The following is an 18,423-nucleotide window of genomic DNA, read 5'->3' as shown; positions in this document are numbered from 1 at the left end:
CCCTACCTGGTGCTTCCCAAGGGCAAGTTTCTGGAGGTGCTCCAGCTCTGTGCTCAGGTAACACACCTGGAGGTGCTCAGTGGACCCTCACCAAAGGTTCTAACTGTGTGTTCACAAAAGAAGAGGGGCCACGGGGCTCTATCTATCTTCGGTAGTCTCACGCCACTTCTCCCACCCTGGGGAGGCTGATGGAGATGGGCAGGCGAAGGAAGGAGCGAGTGCCAGGCTGGTCGGTGTCAATTGCAGTTTATTCCAATCTCCGTTCCCCTTCTGCTTCTCTGTCTCCCCTCTGTGTGTTCCCCCTACTTCTGTGTCTTCTCCCCTAATTCTCCTACAGTCTTAGTTTATATAGCAATCACATAGGGTGGTAACACAAAGGTGGGTTGGAACATTAACACATCAACAAAGAGGTTAGACCATTCCTCAAGGATAAAATCTCATCTAAGGAGATTACTCCAGATTACTAGGAAATCTGCTCAAGGGTGGGATCCAAACAAGGGTGTGTCGCTTTCTCCTTTTCCAGCTAGTAATCCACTTACATAGTTGTAGTAAATCTACTTCTAATATTTCTAGCAATGTCATTCTATATGAGCACAGTAAGAGATATAACCTTAAAGTTTGGTTCTTCCTGAGGACATCTCACTATATATTCCAGACTACAGTCCTCAGGCCAGACTAATCTTCCTAACCCCAGCAGGGTCCTAATCTTGTCGTTACCTTTGGATCATGACAGCATTGTCCATGATCATGCCCTCAACTTATAGTTGAGTATTGTGGCGCTTTGCCCTGGCCCATTTCGAAGCCAGAGTAGCTTACAGCTTGCCCTGGGTCTATTCCATTCCTTGTTGGACCCTGATTTTGGGGTGCTAGGAACTAAGGGCAACTGAATTGAGAAAGCAGATGCCCAGGAGCAAATATTATGAGAGTCAATCAACTCCCAAGCTACAAAGCATAATATTAACTGTCTTCCTGTGTCCATAAGTAAGGACATTGCTTTAAGCTAAAGTATGCAAAAGACACTAACTTACAATACAAAGTCAGAGTCCTTAGAAGGATCTGATCTTACAAGATAAAAGAATCTGATTAGGGAAAAGGTGATTAACTGGTTGGGAAGGAAGGTGCTGAGAAGAGTTTACAGATAAACAAAGAAATGGGAGTGTCTTGGGAGCACAGTGATGGGTGTAATGGGTGTAACCCGATAAACCTAAGTTGCCTGCAGCAAGGCTGAGAGGACAAACCCTATGTTCTCCTACACTAACCAGGCTCAGAATCACAGGGGCATGTAAGCAAATTCCTTAACCTACTCTCAAATATTAATGATTTAAAAAATATATTTAGAATATATATAAGAGGTGACATTTCTCCAATACATGAACATCTTATGTCATTTTTTCTCATTTCATTTCCCATGTATATTCTTGTACTAAAGAACAAAGTTAGTGAAATATGATGTCAAAATTTTTATGACATTAGGGAACGTGAAGTTTTTGTTGTTTATGTGAAATGCTTTCTTTGTGTACTTTATCTTACAATACATATATTTGAGACTAGTTTAATATTCAAATGATGATCATTAGCTAGTCCCCATGTATCAGTGTATCACTGTCATCCCGTTGATCGTCAATTTGCTTGAGTGTGCCCAGTAATGTCTCCATTCATCCTAGCCCTGAAATTTTAGCAGCCTCTCTTTACTTGTCCTTCCCAATGGTGCCGCATTAGAGGCTCTTTAGGGTCAGGGGAATGAGACCCATTATTGTTACTGTATTTGGCACATGAATAGGCCACGGGGAGCTTGCCAGGCTTTCCCCCGTGTGGGCAGTAAACATTCAGTAGTTTGCCAGGTTCCCCAAGAGGGAGAACTAGGCTATCAGATGTCTCGAGGCTGCATCACGGGAGCTTGGTTTTAGTCTTGGATCTTGACAGTTGAAGGGATTACACAGTGCCAGGGGCAGTTTCTGTAGGAGAATTAGGGGAGAAGACACAGACTGCCTAGCTACTGGAAAATGGGAATCTGGGTGGAAGAGGCCCAGTCCCGATCTGAGCAGGCTTGGAGATCTCAGCCCCGGATCCCACACACCTGAGTTCCTCTGCCAGTTCTTTCATGTGTGAGGTTCGTCCAAATGTGTGGAGAGTGGCCTTGGCATGGATGTGGCTGGGTTCCGGAGGTCTTCAACTGCTGGGGTTCTGCTCATGTACTAAAAACATGTAATAAACACAATTTTTCTGCTCACTGTTTTGAAAATATCATGTAAGAGATAATTTTCTAGAATTTACTAGGGAGCACAAGCAGCGATTGGAATGTTACTGTTATTTTAGATTTTTGATGATATTTTGTACTGATAAAGTATATAATATTCAACTCCTTAATTAATTTGTTTTGTTTCTAACCTACCTATGTGACTTTAATATTCACTTGCTATTAGAATTCCTTTACTAAGCATGCATAAGACTCTCCTTTTAATTTGTGATATAGTATATTTGGAATGAATTTCTATATTGGATTTTGCAAGCATCCATTTGGTTCTTATGATGGATAGAATTTGGAAAACTACTAATTCAAAATTATTTCGTGGACACAAATTAAAACTTCTACATACTTGTTATTTTGAATCATTCACACAACTTTTAAAATTCACTAATAGAAATATTAAATACATATTATATTTCAATACACAATATATTTTTTTGCTTTTTTGGGGGGGGTCACACCTGGAGATGCACAGGGGTTACTCCTGGCTCTGCACTCAGGAATTACTCCTGGCGATGCTCAGAGGACCATATGGGATGCTGGGAATCGAACCCGGGTCGGCCACGTGCAAGGCAAACACCCTACCCGCTGTGCTATCGCTCCAGCCCCTCAATAGATAATATTTTTAAAATGATGAAATTGTTACTCCTTTTCTTCTTATTCTTCCTCCTCCTCTTCCTCCTTTTTCTGCCTCTCCTCTTCCTTTTTCTTTTCTTTTATGTCATGGATACACTGGCTTTAGCTTTAATAATTCTGAATGAAAGTAGCTATTTCTTTTCTTCAGGTGCTCTACTTTATTCAATTCTTATTTCCTGTGGTGAGAATTCAATGTATCTAACACATTCAATTAAATTATTCATTCATATTTTCTAGTTGTTAGTCTCTAGACTAATTATGTTTCATTTTCTGTTTTCAGGGTACAAGTTGAATTTTTTATGAATGAAAACACATTTAAAGAGAGACTAAAGTTATTTTTTATCAAAAACCAGAGGTCAAGTAAGTCATTTTATTTTTCTGAAAGTTTGTAGGTAACGTTTAAGTAAAAACATATTTAGAATTCAACTAAATGTTCTAGTTATAGAATGTTTTGGAAGAATGCTTTTTAAAATAGAGAAATAAAATCAATAGTTTTGTCTGCCTTGTAAAGTTTAGAAAACATGCATGTCATATCTAGTGGTTATAAGTTTTTGAGAATAGTTTGATTTGTCCTAATCCTACATCAATAGTGGACTGCTAATGGGTACTTCTGGAAGAGTGGAAACATTGAGAAAAATAATATAAATAAGTGCTCCTTTATTTTACCTTTTATGTAAAACATATTTTGATGATCCTGACTATAGTGGACAATATTTGCCTGATGTAGAGGATAAGAATACATTATTTCCCATTAATACCTTAGAGTAAAAAGCATCTTGGTATTTTTTTTGAAGTGCATGGATTATTAGCATTTTTGGCTGGAAATTTTGAACCAAGAAGTGTAGAGATCCATTGGATGTCTAACATTTAAAGGATTTGTGTTATCTGATGATCTTAGGAAGCGTTGTAACTGCAAGGGGCTGTGAAATTAATAATTCTGCAAGAAGTGTCAATTGTTATTAGCCTTACACATGGAGCTAATTTGAATTCACCCATGAGTTCTCTAACCAGGAGCAGTGGCTGGAGAGCACAGTTGGAAGAAAACAGCTTCACCTCTAGGGTCAGACCATACCAATCCCCGAAAACTGGGACTGAAGAGAGAATAAGAAGTAGGGTGCTTGTTTGTGTATAGCTGACCTAAGTTCTATCTGGGCTCTCCATATGGTCCCCGGAATTCCTAGGAGAGATCCATGGTCAGGAGTAAGCCCTAGGCACAGCTGTATTTGGCCCCAGAACAAAAATCAACAAACAAATAAATAACTAAACATAAAAATTTGATTTAGTCACTGCTCTTGTTAAGTGAGAATGGCACTAATTATCTCCTGCTGCAAATGTCTTTAAGGCCATATATATATATGTATATGTATATATACATATATATATATACTCAGTTATTTTGCATTGTTCATATTAGTGTTTCTTAAAATAACACTCAGCAGAGACCTCTCTATTAGATTGTTTTAGTCTTTGTTTTCTCTGCATTTTGACTCTTGAGTCCTCTTGGGGTTATTTGAATTCAGTTGTGTTGTTATAAGGTTCGGAGGCAGAAGTCTGAATTATTATTCAAAAACTGACTATAGCATGTATTTTCATCTTTGAAGCACACCAGTAGAGATAGTTTGGGGGAGTCGGTGCGGTCTGAACCAAAGTTCTAGAGATGAACCTGTGTTCTCCCACTGTGCTCTCCATCCGCGGCTCTTGGTTAGAGATGTAAGGACAAATTAGCTACATGTGTAAGGCTAATAACGATTGACACTTCTCTCACCTTCTTGATTAGAAAAGATACCTGTCAGATATTATTAGAGACTTTTCTTGCTTTTAACAATATCTTTCATCTATCTCTCCAGACCAGAGAAGATAGATATGGTATTTTAATATTTCTCCAATAGTCAGCTTTTACTAGGAGGTCATTTGAAGGGCCTTGTTCCATAAAACGATGGAGATTGCATTAGTAGTTTAAAAGACATTAGAGAGAAATTAACCCATAAAATGTAGCTTGCATTTTAATGGAAAAGCCTGGAGAGATTGCACAATTAGTAAGCATGAATTTTTTACTGTTAAGAAATATTACCTTCTCAAGTGCACTCACATATTAAAGAGTGAAAAAAAAAAGAAGGCATTTCATTTCTAGGTTTTACTAACTAATGAGTATAGGAAGATCTTTCTCATAATTCAGAGTCCACCTTGTAATGGTGGGAAAAAGAAAGCTTTTATTAAATCAGTATGTTTTGGTTAATCTTAATTGCTCTTTTTTAAAAAGCAATTTTTTGTTGTTGTTATGTAGGACAAACTGCATAAGCTGTCACCTTCACAGCTTTAACAATAGACGCAAGTCATGGTGTATGCATGAAACTATTGACAGTATTGTATATCACAGCACCTCAATAAAGATTTAAAAAATGTAGATATATACATAGTAGTGTTAATTTCCACAAAAGTTTTAAGCTTTCTTTGGTATTTAACTGGGATTATCTGGTCAAATGAAAATTATGTGTGTGTGTGTGTGTGTGTGTCTGTATGTGTGTGTGTTCACAGCATGTGCTATTATGATTGCTTTATGATGATATATACTTACTAATTAAATGTGTAATTCACAATTACATATATGACTAAGTTTTATATAATCAAATTTATAAGCCATTTGGAGGAGTCAAGATTTATAATTTATCCAGCTAATCTGTAAAGCAATTAGATTTTCAAGCTTGCTAAAATTTATTTTACATGTAAGGAAACTATAATATGCTTAAATTCCTGAGATTATTTGGTTTAGTGTTGAATGAACATGATTTTTGTGACTTCTAATATTCAAGCCCTGAATATTCTCTGTTTAATATTGACTCATTGGTAGTTCATGTATTCTGTCAATCTCAGTTTTTGAATATTCAGCTGATTAAAATTCAACTATCTAAAACCTTTTGGTATTGTAATTTCTAATTACAGTTTAAGTGCTGCATTTTAAATTGATCTTTTTGACAATTCTTTTGTGAACTAATTTCAGTGACAAACTAAAATTTTGTTTTTTTAAAGGTCTAAGAATACGTCTGTTCAATTTTTCCCTCAAATTATTAAGCTGCTTATTATACATAATTCGAGTACTACTAGAGACTCCTTCACAAGGAAATGAATGGTAAGTCATCTTTGTCTGACCTGCAACAATATCCTTTTTTGATTTGGGGGCTACACCTGACTGTGCTCAGAACTTACTCCTGGATCTGCACTCAGGAATTACTCCTGAGAGTACTCAGGGGATCATATGTGGTATCAGGGATACTTCTGGCTCTGTGCTCAGGGATTACTCCTTGCTGTACAAGAGATCTAACCCACGTAGACCACATGCAAGGCAACAGGTATTCTTTTTATACTGTCTTCTTTTATTGCTTATTCTCTAAAGCTAATACTGGACACCCATTATTAAAGTTGTGTTCTAAGTAATTGTATTGGTTAGACTCTTTAACAATCCAAATAGTTGTCCTTTGGAGTAAAAATAATATACTCTAAAAAAGGTTTGCTCTACCGTATAATTTCTTTATTACTACTTTCAGATACTCTAGTTATTACTCTTGACTGGAATAATGCTGGCCTTTATTGGTGTGCATGACTATTATAAATCTCAGATTTAACTTTATATTATTTGAATTAGATGATATGTTGATTTGGGGATTACATCTTATTCATTATTATTTTGCATTTGTAAAGTTGCATTTATGTTTATTTATAGCCTTGTAGGCTTTTATTCTTTTTCTAGAAGAAATAGTGAATGGTACTGGTTGTATAATGTGATGAATACTTTTTTTGTTTATTTTTGGTTAGATGATTAAGTTTAAAATGATTTTCAAGGCAGAAAAAATTGGGTATGTAACTTTTTCTACAATTAGTTTTCATTTTGAGGTCTCTGAGAAAATTCAGAAATAAATGACAAAATAGTACAGAAAGTGAAATTGTAGCATGCATTAAAAAAGCTGGTTTCTCCTGCATCTTTAGTGAAAATAATTTCATATTTATAAAAAGGTTTAGAGATAAAATGAGATTTTAATGTTTGATAATTGGCTGTAATTAATTAGTGAAACAAATTATGGGCACTTCACATTATTTTTATTTGAGGATCTGATATATACTAGTCTATTACTATAAGTAAAGATAAATCTATCAAAAGGAAAATTCCCTACTGTCTGGGAATCTTCTGCCTACAAAATATGTATTTTGACATTTTTGCTATTTCTTGATATTGGGTTATTTTCCATATGTTTCTCTTAATATGCTCTTCATTCTATTATTTCTGCCTTACATATAAGAAGCAGAGTGTACTCATTTTTCTTTGAAACCTCCAAGAATAATATTTTATGCCTTTTATCCTTGTTTACCTTCGTGAAGGCAACATGTTAAAACCTTTGCGTCTGTTTAAATTAGTCTTATTCAATCTCTGTACCTGGCTCTCTAATAGGTATATCAAACTTTCCCCATTATAATATGCTGCCTCTCAATGGATGACATACCATCCTTCCCCAAAACTCTACTCTTTTATTCCCCTTTCATATATTAGCTGATGGCAGTTCTATCATCACAGTTCTAGGGGTCATCTTTTTTTCACTTGAGTTTTTTTTTTTTTTTGACTCTTCTTCTACAACACAGATGAACTCTTTAGAAAATTTTCCCATTTCTCCCTTTTAGATACAGAATGCCCACAATCACTTCATGCCACATTCCATGAGGAATTACCATATCTCAAATGGTTTACTGCCCACTACCCACTAGTACAGTGAATTATGTCTCTGCTCTTTTTTGGTTTATTAATGTTGCATACTTGATATGCCCAAAACAGTAACAAGTCTCAAAATGGAGACATTACTGGTGCCCACTCAAGCAAATCGATGAACAACGGAACGACAGTGCTACAGTGCTACAGTGCAATGTTGACAAGTCTGCCTTTGACACAACAGTGCCCTGAATGCCAGAGCGACACCATGGCCTATCCAAGCTCCTTTGTTTCCCGCACCTGCTTCTTCTTCCTTTATCCCTCATCTGGTTTGTTCAACAGTTTCTTTGAGTGCTTTTCTATGCCTGGGTCTCATCACGCACCCTCATGGCTCCAGGTCTTCAGACCTGCTGTTTCCTCTGTCGCTTCCTCCAGGTAACAGAAGGTGCACTTCCTCAGATCTTGACTCAGAACCATATTTTCAGGGACGCCTTTCTGAAACATTCTGTTTAGAATGATCATCTGCTCACAAGACCTGCCCCCCCCATACTTAGATTCTCTTTTCTTCAATTTCTTCTCCATTGATCACTTTTAAATGTGTTTTATTTGTTTCTTTGGTTTTCCCTGTAATATATAATCTATATTGTTAAATAGTTTTCTGTAATACACCTCTTGCAAGGGATGCTCCACGAGAGAGAATAGTCCTCTGACTGCTCGGAACACGGTTCATCGAGCACTCAGCAGTTATAGAATGACTTCCATGAAGTCATCTAGCATAGTGGTCATGTTTCTGTGCCAAATCCTTCACACATTGCCTTAGATTTTACTTTAGATTCCTTTTCTTTCTATACAAATTGTCTTTGGCAAGACATATGCTGGATGTTTGTATCAGAAACTTTCCATACTGAGCATGACCTGGGAAAATGAGAAAATGCTGCAGAATTAATGGACTTAGGTGCAACAATTTTATTAATAGTGCTTCAAATTAAGGTGGCTGAAAACTATAATCTGGTGATGGCAGTGCATATAACATTTTTGTCCATATGTTGTTGATTTTAAAATTTCGGGGCCACACCCAATGGTGCTTTGGGCTCTGTGTTCAGGGATCACTCCTGGTAGTACTTGGGGGGACTCTATGCATTGCTCAGAATTAAACCTGAGCTGGCTATATGCAAGGCAAGTGGTTTCACCCCTGTATTATGTCTCCATCCCATGTTTTATTCAAAAGGGTCTGTATAAAAAACTCTTTTGAAAAACATACCAGTTTATAACTCTAAAACAAACATTTATAGTCTTATAAACTGTTATACTCTACAAATTAATGCACTGTTGTAGCACTGTTGTCCCGTTGTTCATCAATTTGCTCGAGCAGGCACCAGTACCGTCTCCATTGTGACTTGTTACTGTTTTTGGCATATCGAATATGCCATGGGTAGCTTACAGATTAAAAGTGGTAGAAAAATGATTCTGAATGGGCTTGGTCAGTGTCAGAAAACATGAAGTCATGAAATTTGCATATAAATGGATCAACATGGAAGGTATCATGTTGAGTGAAATGAGTCAGAAAGAAAGAGACAGACATAGAAAGACTGCACTCATGTGTGGAATATAATATATCTGAGAAGTACAAGTTTGCAGTGATGCAATTTCTGTCAGATAATTCTCTGGACTTAGTTACTAAAATACTAAAATACAGAAACCCAATACCCTGAGGCCGCTAGTGCCGTCACTTGACCTCATATCTCTTCATTCTCAGCAATGGAAAACAAATTATCAAATGGTTCCTTTTCAGCAGGTCCGACTTTAGAGGGGAGAAACTCCAAATCAATAATAGTGAGTTTTGTTGAAATATTGAATGAAATGAAAATTAAAGTAAAGTGAAATTTATCAGTTACACAGGCAGGGGGTGGGAGGGTTAGGGCTGTGGAGGGCTAAGGGTGTGGGGGGCGGGGTGGAGCTATACTGTGATTCTTGGTGGTGGAATATGTGCACTGGTAAAGGGTTGGGTGTTCGAACATTGTATAACTTAGACTTAAACCTTAAAACTTTGTAACTTTCCACATGGTGACTCAATAAAAAAATTTAAAGAAAAATAAATAAAAGTGGTAGAAAAACATATTGGAGTTATGTTTAAATGTTGGTGATTCATGAATAAAACCTGCATCAGGAAGACCTTAAACTCATAAAACAAGTCATGAGAGAATACTTCTAAGGGTAAAAGGACATGAGTGGGTAGTAGAATACAATTATATTATTTGAAAACATTAAGATGACAAAGATTGCTACAATTAACTTCTGTGCCGTATTACTAAGAATATTCACCCACAATTATAGAGGTATACATTTGAAAAATCAGATTACTGCAATTAAACAACATGACAAATCACTTGTGGCTCCAGTTTGGATACAGTGTTCTCTGTTTAGTTCTCATTGTCTATGCAGCACTGGTTAATGTAAAACAGAAGAGCCTTAATGGGCATCAGTTCTATTTTAGAATAATGAAGGTAGTTCAGCAAAGAGATTTATTTAATTAGCGCTTTGACATACTAAAGCTACAGATAAACTGTGCTTTTTCCTTTATTTTTTTTTGAGTCAACATCAATATGATTATGTGGCAAGTACAGATAAATGGAAAGATAGAAGAAAGACTTTTATTGTTATTGTATGAAATCATGCACATGACAAATACTGGTGTATACTTAGTTTGTAGTAAATGATGCGTTAGCATTGGAATCCTACCTCTGACCTGGAGTTTATGAATTTGATATTGCGATGATATTGCAAACATCAGCATTGACTTATTGCCTCTCTGAGCTTGCAGTGTTTCACTGTGAGGCCAAATACATGTCCCTATTCTATTTTAAGAATTATTAAGAAGTTATTAGTTTTTAATATCATATGATAAATATCAAGATAAAATTTATTTAGAATTTACATTTGAAATCAGTGCCTAATATGATTGTTATGTTCAGTAACATGAAGTTTAAGGGTCGTTTCTTCTTCAGAGTAGCAATTATTAAAAGAAGAAATTGTGTTTGAAAATAACTTAAAAAAAAAAGAAAATAACTTAAAAATATTTGAACACCAATAGGAATGACAATATTAAAGTAGACCTTTTCTTATGCATAATGTTTAGAGTATGAAGCAACAATGCTCAAATATGTAATATAAAAAATCGAAAAAATTTTCTGGTATTCCTAGTCAGTGTGAATTTTCCTCTATATAAGTGTCACAGGCACACACTCAAACTGTAAGTCACACACATATAATAGAACATGGTAAGTATAATATTAAATATATGCATGTCATTTTCAATTTGTGCCCTTGTGCTATCTCAGAATGAGAGGTCCTTTACAACCAGATTTTAGGAAGGTAAAGAGAACCTGGCACACATACTCTTTAGAATTCTTGACTAACATGATAAGCATCACCTTTGCTTGTATTTCACACTTGCATCTCATGTGAGATTCAGTCACTTTATCATATTTTGACACGGAGGCTGAGAAATGCAGACTTTGGCTGGCAAGAGTATCTTGTACTCATGTCTTTGCCATAGAAAGGAGAGAACGAATGTTAGCAGAAAGTTAACCGATGCTTCAGCCAATACATGTCAGATGGCATAACTCTTAAAATTGCATTCTTTCAAACAGTTCGATGTTTAGTCCTTTCTGTAGATGGTAGGTACTTCAATCTGGTAGGTAGTAAGTTCCAGTGTTTTCACAGGGCTCTGTTATTGGAAACCTTCCTAATATTGTTAAGACTCTTCCTTTTCTCAACACCCTATATCTAATATCAGGACAAAATTTTGTATATTCTTGGAATATACAAAAAGTCCTCACGCATGAAGGTACTGGCAGAGGAACCCAGGTGTGTGTAATCCCATCAATGGCCAACATCCAAGACTTAAAAGCAAGCTCCCAGAAGCCATATCTTGTAGCCTACTTCTTCCTCTGGGACAAACTAGCAAGCTTCTGAGAGTTTCCTGCCCACATGGTACAGGCTTGCAAGCATCCCATGGTGTATTCATATGCTAAATCCAGTAACAAGCTGGATCTCATTCCCCTGACCCTGAAAGAGCCTCCAGTGTGACATCACTGGGAGGGCCAAGTCATGAGAGACTTCTAAGATCTCAGGGAAAGGATGAATGAAGAGGTTACTGAGCCTGCTCGAGAAATCGACAATTAACGGGGATTTCGTGATTCTTTTTTTTTTTTTTTTTGCTTTTTGGGTCACACCCAGCGATGCTCAGGGGTTACTCCTGGCTTTTGCACTCAGGAATTACTCCTGGCGGTGCTTGGGGGACCATATGGGATGCCGGGGATCGAATCCGGGTCGGCCGCGTGCAAGGCAAACGCCCTACCTGCTATGCTATCGCTCCGGCCCCGATTTCGTGATTCTTGAATCTTGGAATGCGGGCTCAATTTTCCCTACTTGTTAGGGTTAGCAGACGTTTGTTTATTTATTTGTTTGATTTGGATTTTCGACCACAGCTGCTACTGCCCATCCTGGTTCTGCACTCAGGGGTCATTCCTGGCAGGACTCAGGGGACCGACCATACACGGTTCCAGATATCTGAACCCAGGCCAGCCACAGGAAGGCAAGAGCCCTGCCCACTGTACTATTGCTCTGACCTCAAATTAAGGGACATTTATAATTTATCATTCCTGGCTTAGAATATTGTGCCTTCTATCAGTCTTTGATTTTAGTTGGAGTTTGTGACCCAAGGCCCTATCATATGAATTGTATCCTCACACACTATATGTGTTTATGCTCAACATATTCATCCCTGATTCCACCTCAATTCCCAAGATAGATGTAAGAGCTGTATTTGCACCACCAGGAGATGCCCTAAGAGAATGTGTTGTATAAAGTGTTGAAGGCTGCATGTTATCAACTTCCTGTATTTTTCTTGTAACCTTTTATTCATTGTTTTATAATGGCTTCTCTAGATTTTGTAATGAAACTTTAAACATGATTCCTTTTACTTTTTGTTTTGAAAATCAAATCCAGAGCCTCACATATCTGAAGCATTTGCTCCGACTACAGAGACACTTTCCTGACCCAAACTTGAATTTTACCTAAGACCCATTCAAAATTCAAAATAGTCAAATTATATAAGCTTATTTTATTTTTTGTCTTTTAAAAATTGAGTCACTAGGAGATATACAGTTGCAAAGTTGTTCATTTATTTAATGTTCCATTTTTTATACTTTGAAAAAAATCAAGTTTTTTTAGTTTTCTAAATAGTAACCAATGCAATATAAGTACAATATGTATTCATATTCATTTGGTCAACAATTAATTGCAAAATTTCAAAACTCTCTATTATTCTATGCTCTTTACTCCTTACTTTGGTCTGATTTCTCAGTGTCACTGAGAATAAGAAAGATGTGTTTTGGAAAAAATAGTGTTGCTAAATTCATCAGTCATCTCTGCTTTTGCTGGAAGTATGCATTTGTTTTGAGTAAATGCCTAAGTCAAATGTGTTACTCTGAAGGACATTGTATGATCATGGCTAAAGAAATAGAAATACTATTTTGTCTTATGGAACTTGGTGTAGCAAGGAGATGACTATTGAAGAAGGACACTTACAAATAAATAAAAAGTGACAACAGGAGGTGTGTTATAAAGAACACTGATCTGAGAAATTAGCAGACTATGTTGATTGACAGGAAATCTCAGAGTTTCCCTTAGAAAAGACAAAGTTGAGCTCTAGGATAAGAGAAGAGTATGCAAATGAGTGTGCCAGGAAGGAGCCAGCCTCAGTTAAACTCTCTTCCTGGAGTTTGGTAATCAATGAAAGCCGCATTATGAAGCCTGGTCTTTGTCATGACATCAGAGTAGTGCCAATACACATTGAGGAGATAGGAATCCAGATGTACCTAGAAAGAATTGGGTGAAGCTTCAATATGGAGAAAATATGTAACAACAGAGGTTGTCAACTGATAATATTTGCAAATCCTAATGTGGAGAAATAGTCTAATTTAGGGTGACTTTGGTAGTAGAGGTGGAAAGATGTGTATACATTTTATAGCTGTTTTGGGGGAAGAATTGGAAATGTTTGATTGTAAGTGAATTATTTTTTTTAAAGGATAGGAAAGTATTTAATATAGGTAACAGAAGAATACAATTTGAAGCCATTCACTGGAACCTAGAAAGACTTTGAGAACCAGTTTTTACAAAATAATGTTGCAGAGTTGTTTTGGAACAATTAAAGATGTTTAATCTTTCACATTGATGTGACACTCTAGAATCACAGAATGCTGAATATCTTAGACCTCTCACAAAATAGTCTCTTTGAGTACTCTTTAAAGTTTACAATACTTTTTTAAAGTAAGAATTTTTAAGCGTCTGTTCCTCTCTGTTATTGTTTAACATGTTACCAAAAAAGAAAATGCCTTGAAGATTTAAAAATACAGTTAATATTTTATGGGACGCCTCTCATATATCAACACTTTCAAGAGTGAGTAGGTTTTGTTCTGTTCTGTTTGTTTCCTAGGTTTTTTTTTTTTAATTTGCATTTCTAGTCCCTCCCTCCTACTATTTCTATCTTTTCTCAAGTATATATTGCTATGAATGACTCCCATGAAATAAAATGTACAGCAAATAGTCTAGATAAAAATGGGGTATGAGTGAAACAGGGGCAAGTTTTATCAACAGAGAGGATGAGATATTTAAGAAGTATTTGTGGAGAATACCTTATTGCATAAATTATTGTAACATGTTATAGGTTTTTTGATGGTTAAATATTTCATAAATATCAAAATTCGAATGATCATTGTGATTTAATAATCTGGGTTTTTAATGTCATCAGATTAGTTGTACTGTTGAAGTTGTATTACCACAAATCAACAGTTTTAATAATAATAATAATTTAAAAAAGTCCTTAGGTGACTTTTCAATGGAGAATTGAAAGGATTTGAGTTTTTTTCTATTCTGTCATTATCACTTTAAATTAGATCCCATTAGCTTTTCATTCATTATTAACATGAGACTGAAAACAAGATTGAAAGAGATTTTATCTGTAATAGAAAAAATATTATAAACAATTCTGAAGTAATAAAACTTATGAATTTTAATTTTGTTATCTTTATGCCAGCGTTATTTAATATTTCAAACTTCAATCGAAAAATTTGAAATTGATGCATTTTTCACACTTTACAAATTCACATCTTATTCTTTTCATAGGTCTCATATCTTTTGGGTCAAAAGAAGTCTACCTTTATGGGGCTTACAGGTTAAGTACTCTTTATTTTATCTCTGCATATATTGACTTATGTGTATTTCACAGAAGAATACATTTGGAGAGAAAGAAGTTGGAATGAAAAATTAGTTTTAGTGCTTAAATAATTGTGATGCACATTTTAGATTAATATTTTTGTCATTTTTCCTTGTCTGAGTCTGTATTTTTTCATATGTACACTTTCATATATATCTTAATTTTGTTAATTTAGGAGTTATGGTTTTCAGTGCGCCTAAGAGTAATGTTTCAGGCATATCATGTTACTACACCACACCCACCACCAGACTGTCAGTGTTCTGCCACTGCTGGAGTTCCCTCTCTTCCCCCTTCCTCCCACCAGTTGTCCTCCTCTCCTTACACACTCATCTGAGCTCTGCATTCTTGTTGTTTGTTTGTTTTTGGGTCACACCTGGTGATGCTCAGGGGTTACTCCTGACTCTGCATTCAGCAATTACTTCTGGCGGTGTGCAGGGTATCAGATGGGATGTGGGAGATCTACCTCAGGTCAGTCTTGTGCAAACAAGCTCCCTAGCCACTGTACTATATCTCCAGCCCCTGCATTTTACCTTTCAACAATTTTCTCCTGATCAAGGGTAGTCTTCAGAAAGCTTACAAAAAAAAAGTACACAGAAATACAAAATAAACCAGTTTTTTAAGGTGTTGCAAGTTCTGCAGAATAACTTGAGCATTCCTGTTGTATATATTTGGAAAATCAATCAAAAGCCCATAGCCATGTATGCTTCTGTTGAGCTCATATTCTCAATATCTGGAACATGGTTGAATGTTGTTGAGTAATTTTCAGATGAATTAGTGACTCATATTAACAACAGTGAAATTTTGGTCCCTAAGCAGATAAGTTGGCAAATGCAGCCAAAAATACGGTTGGCATCAATGGAATCCCAAGGAAAAAGTAAGAAGGTAAAGGGAAAAGAGTGTGTCTGATATTCTTGAGATGTTTCCCAGAGTCCTTTGCATCTATTGTTCCCCTTTCTATAGAATTTTATTCATCACAAGTCTTCTGCAACTTCTTGTCTCCTCTACTTTTGTCTTCTGCTGGCAGTACTTTGTATTTTCTATTTCAAAAGTGGAAATGCATTTGAAGAATAGTGTCTCTTAACATGAGCAGTTGAGCCCAGAAGGCATGGAAAGACTCAAAGCCTCTCTGTATAATGCAAATTTTAAAATACCCTAAGATAAAACGTTTTCTTTATTTTTAAAATTATGATAATAGAAAATCCTGTAAATTGTACATGCAATAATGAATAAATTCAATTATGCATGGACTGTTATAAAATGTGGAACACATTTTTATTCTGGACATTTTGTATTTTATGAGTCAATTGTATTTTATATCTTGATTCAAAGATTTAAACACTTATTAAAATTGCAGTATTTTAGTTTGAATTTTTGGAGGTGTGTGTGGGTCATGCCCAGAAGTGCTCAGCAGTGCCAGTATTCCTGGAGGATTGCGGGGACCATGCACTGGAATAAAACCCATGTATCCCATATGCAAAGCAAATACTCAGTTCATTGAGAGATTGCTATGGCCCACATGTATAGTCTTTTAAATTTTGAACTCTATTCCTGTATTATCCTTAAATGTGAGGTACATAGAAACACATAAAGGTGAGCATATATTTCTAAATAGTTTTATATGACCTGAAATATATTTTAGTTTATTAAAATTACTTTTTTCAAATAGTGATAATTTATAATGAGAATGATTGTGCTTTCAAATAAGATTTTCTGTGTTCCACAAAAATGGTCCACACATCAGTTGTACTTAGAAGAAAAATGCATGGGTTATTATAATTTAGTGGTCCTGGAGAAAATTGAAAAGGTATTTAATTTTCCACCATAATAAAGCCTGCAGGAGTTCATACTTCTGGACTTAGAGTTTTACACAATTGCATGCTTTATGCTGTCATTTATATCAAAGTTAACTTTCCAGTTTTTCCAAGACAAGTTATAACCTTCCAACTCTAGGTTATCTGGCTTTTTTAAGAATATATCTTTCTTAACCTCAAAATCTATAACTAATTTGTACTGGTTATCTGTGATTCATGTCTTATTTCCACCTATTATGTATGAATATATATACACACATATATGTATGTATTTATGGCCTCACCAGACAATGCTCATGGGCTACTCCTGCACTGATGCTTGGGTGGTCTCTGGGCAAGCTTGAAGGACTTGGTGGTGTCAGGAATTCAGAGTAGGCCACCGGCATACAAGGCATGTGCTCAGCCCTTCTAGATATTCCCTTGGCCCCTCATGCTTGTTTATTTTGCTTCTGTTCACCTAAAGTTTTTAGAATATTGAAAGTGGAATATTTCAGATACCATTTTCTGGTTGCTTTTTCAGCTTCTATCATAGTTCAACAGTGTGTATTGAATAGAGAGTAGAGAGTGAGCACAGACATGCAAGCTTGTGTCAGGGATGCAGAACTATCAATTCCAATTGTAAGGGGGAATTGTTTTTGAAATGTATTTAGAAACAATTCATTGAGACTCTCCTGAACTACTGGCCTGGCTTATTTTTGTTCAAGGATGTTACTATTTCATTTTTGTTTAAGGTAAGAGAAAGGATAGAAGTATTCAGTTTGAAACTTGTATTTCTTTATTTCCTGGATATAAGTGATTTTGGTGGTTCTACACGAGAGAGCTGTGACAAAGAACAGTTATCTGAGAAAAGGCCGTTGTGTATGATTATGCATATTAGGAATACACAAGAGTCTATTTACCTATAATGTAAATTCTAGTCAGTCTGGTTATTCTAATTCCACATATTCATTGAGGTCATAAATTGAAAAAAAATTAAGGAATATTAGGAAATGTAAAAATTAAATTCTAGGGCTCAGGACAACCTTGAACCTCTCAATTGTAGACAGTTTTTTTTAGGGGGGGGGCATTGGTGGTACTCAACACTTAATCCTGGCTCTGTACTCAAGAGTCACTTCTGATGGGACTTTAAAGACCATATGGGGTGCCAGGAATTGAACCCTGGCCAGCCACATGTAAGGCAAGCTTCTTAACTGCTGAACTATCTCTCCAGCCTCTGCAAATAAAGTTTTAGTGGACATAACACTTCCTATGTCATATTTGTTTAGCATATACATCTATATAGAGATTTATGTACATAAATAAGTCAGTGGTATTATCATGAATATATATTTTACCCTTTTGTACTTACTCATTAAGTTATGATCTATATTTTAGGTTTCAGTGGCACTGATAAGTCTATTCGAAACAATACTGCTCGGTTATCTCAGTTACAAGGTAAGTTGTTGTAATTAGATTTTTTTGCTGATAGAACATATTACTCACATTTACTCAGTATTAGTCAATTTATAATTTATACTCTGAGGATATTGTAAGCTCCTCTTAAATTATTTTAGTATTTTGGGCCTCTCTAGTATGTGATAAAAAAGCTTTAGTTAATATAGTAGTAATGTTTTCCTCAGTGGCTTAAAAATAATTTATATGTTCTTATGGGGGAATATTCCAGTATACACAGGGCCGTATATGGCAAGCAAATGGAGTTGTCTTACTTGTTGTTACTTCCAATGTATTTTCCTGATCTGTACAAAAAAAAGCCCCA

At 35.8% G+C, this 18,423-nt stretch overlaps 1 protein-coding gene across 2 annotated transcripts in view; it reads left to right on the top strand.

Annotated features, from left to right (window-relative positions):
* The window catches only part of KCNT2 (potassium sodium-activated channel subfamily T member 2), a 368,079-nt gene that overhangs the window by 102,334 nt on the left and 247,322 nt on the right, over positions 1–18,423 (top strand). For both annotated transcript variants that reach the window (XM_055144870.1, XM_004619919.2), the window contains exons 2-5: positions 3,165–3,244; positions 5,912–6,011; positions 14,766–14,814; positions 18,042–18,101. In XM_055144870.1, coding sequence (XP_055000845.1) covers positions 3,165–3,244; positions 5,912–6,011; positions 14,766–14,814; positions 18,042–18,101 — 289 coding nt within the window. The remainder of the gene's footprint in view (positions 1–3,164; positions 3,245–5,911; positions 6,012–14,765; positions 14,815–18,041; positions 18,102–18,423) is intronic.

Source organism: Sorex araneus, chromosome 7 (genome assembly GCF_027595985.1).
Source record: "Sorex araneus isolate mSorAra2 chromosome 7, mSorAra2.pri, whole genome shotgun sequence".
Classification (NCBI taxonomy): domain Eukaryota; kingdom Metazoa; phylum Chordata; class Mammalia; order Eulipotyphla; family Soricidae; genus Sorex; species Sorex araneus.
Note: the sequence above shows the minus strand (reverse complement) of the source record. Positions and strands in the feature narration are given on the sequence as shown.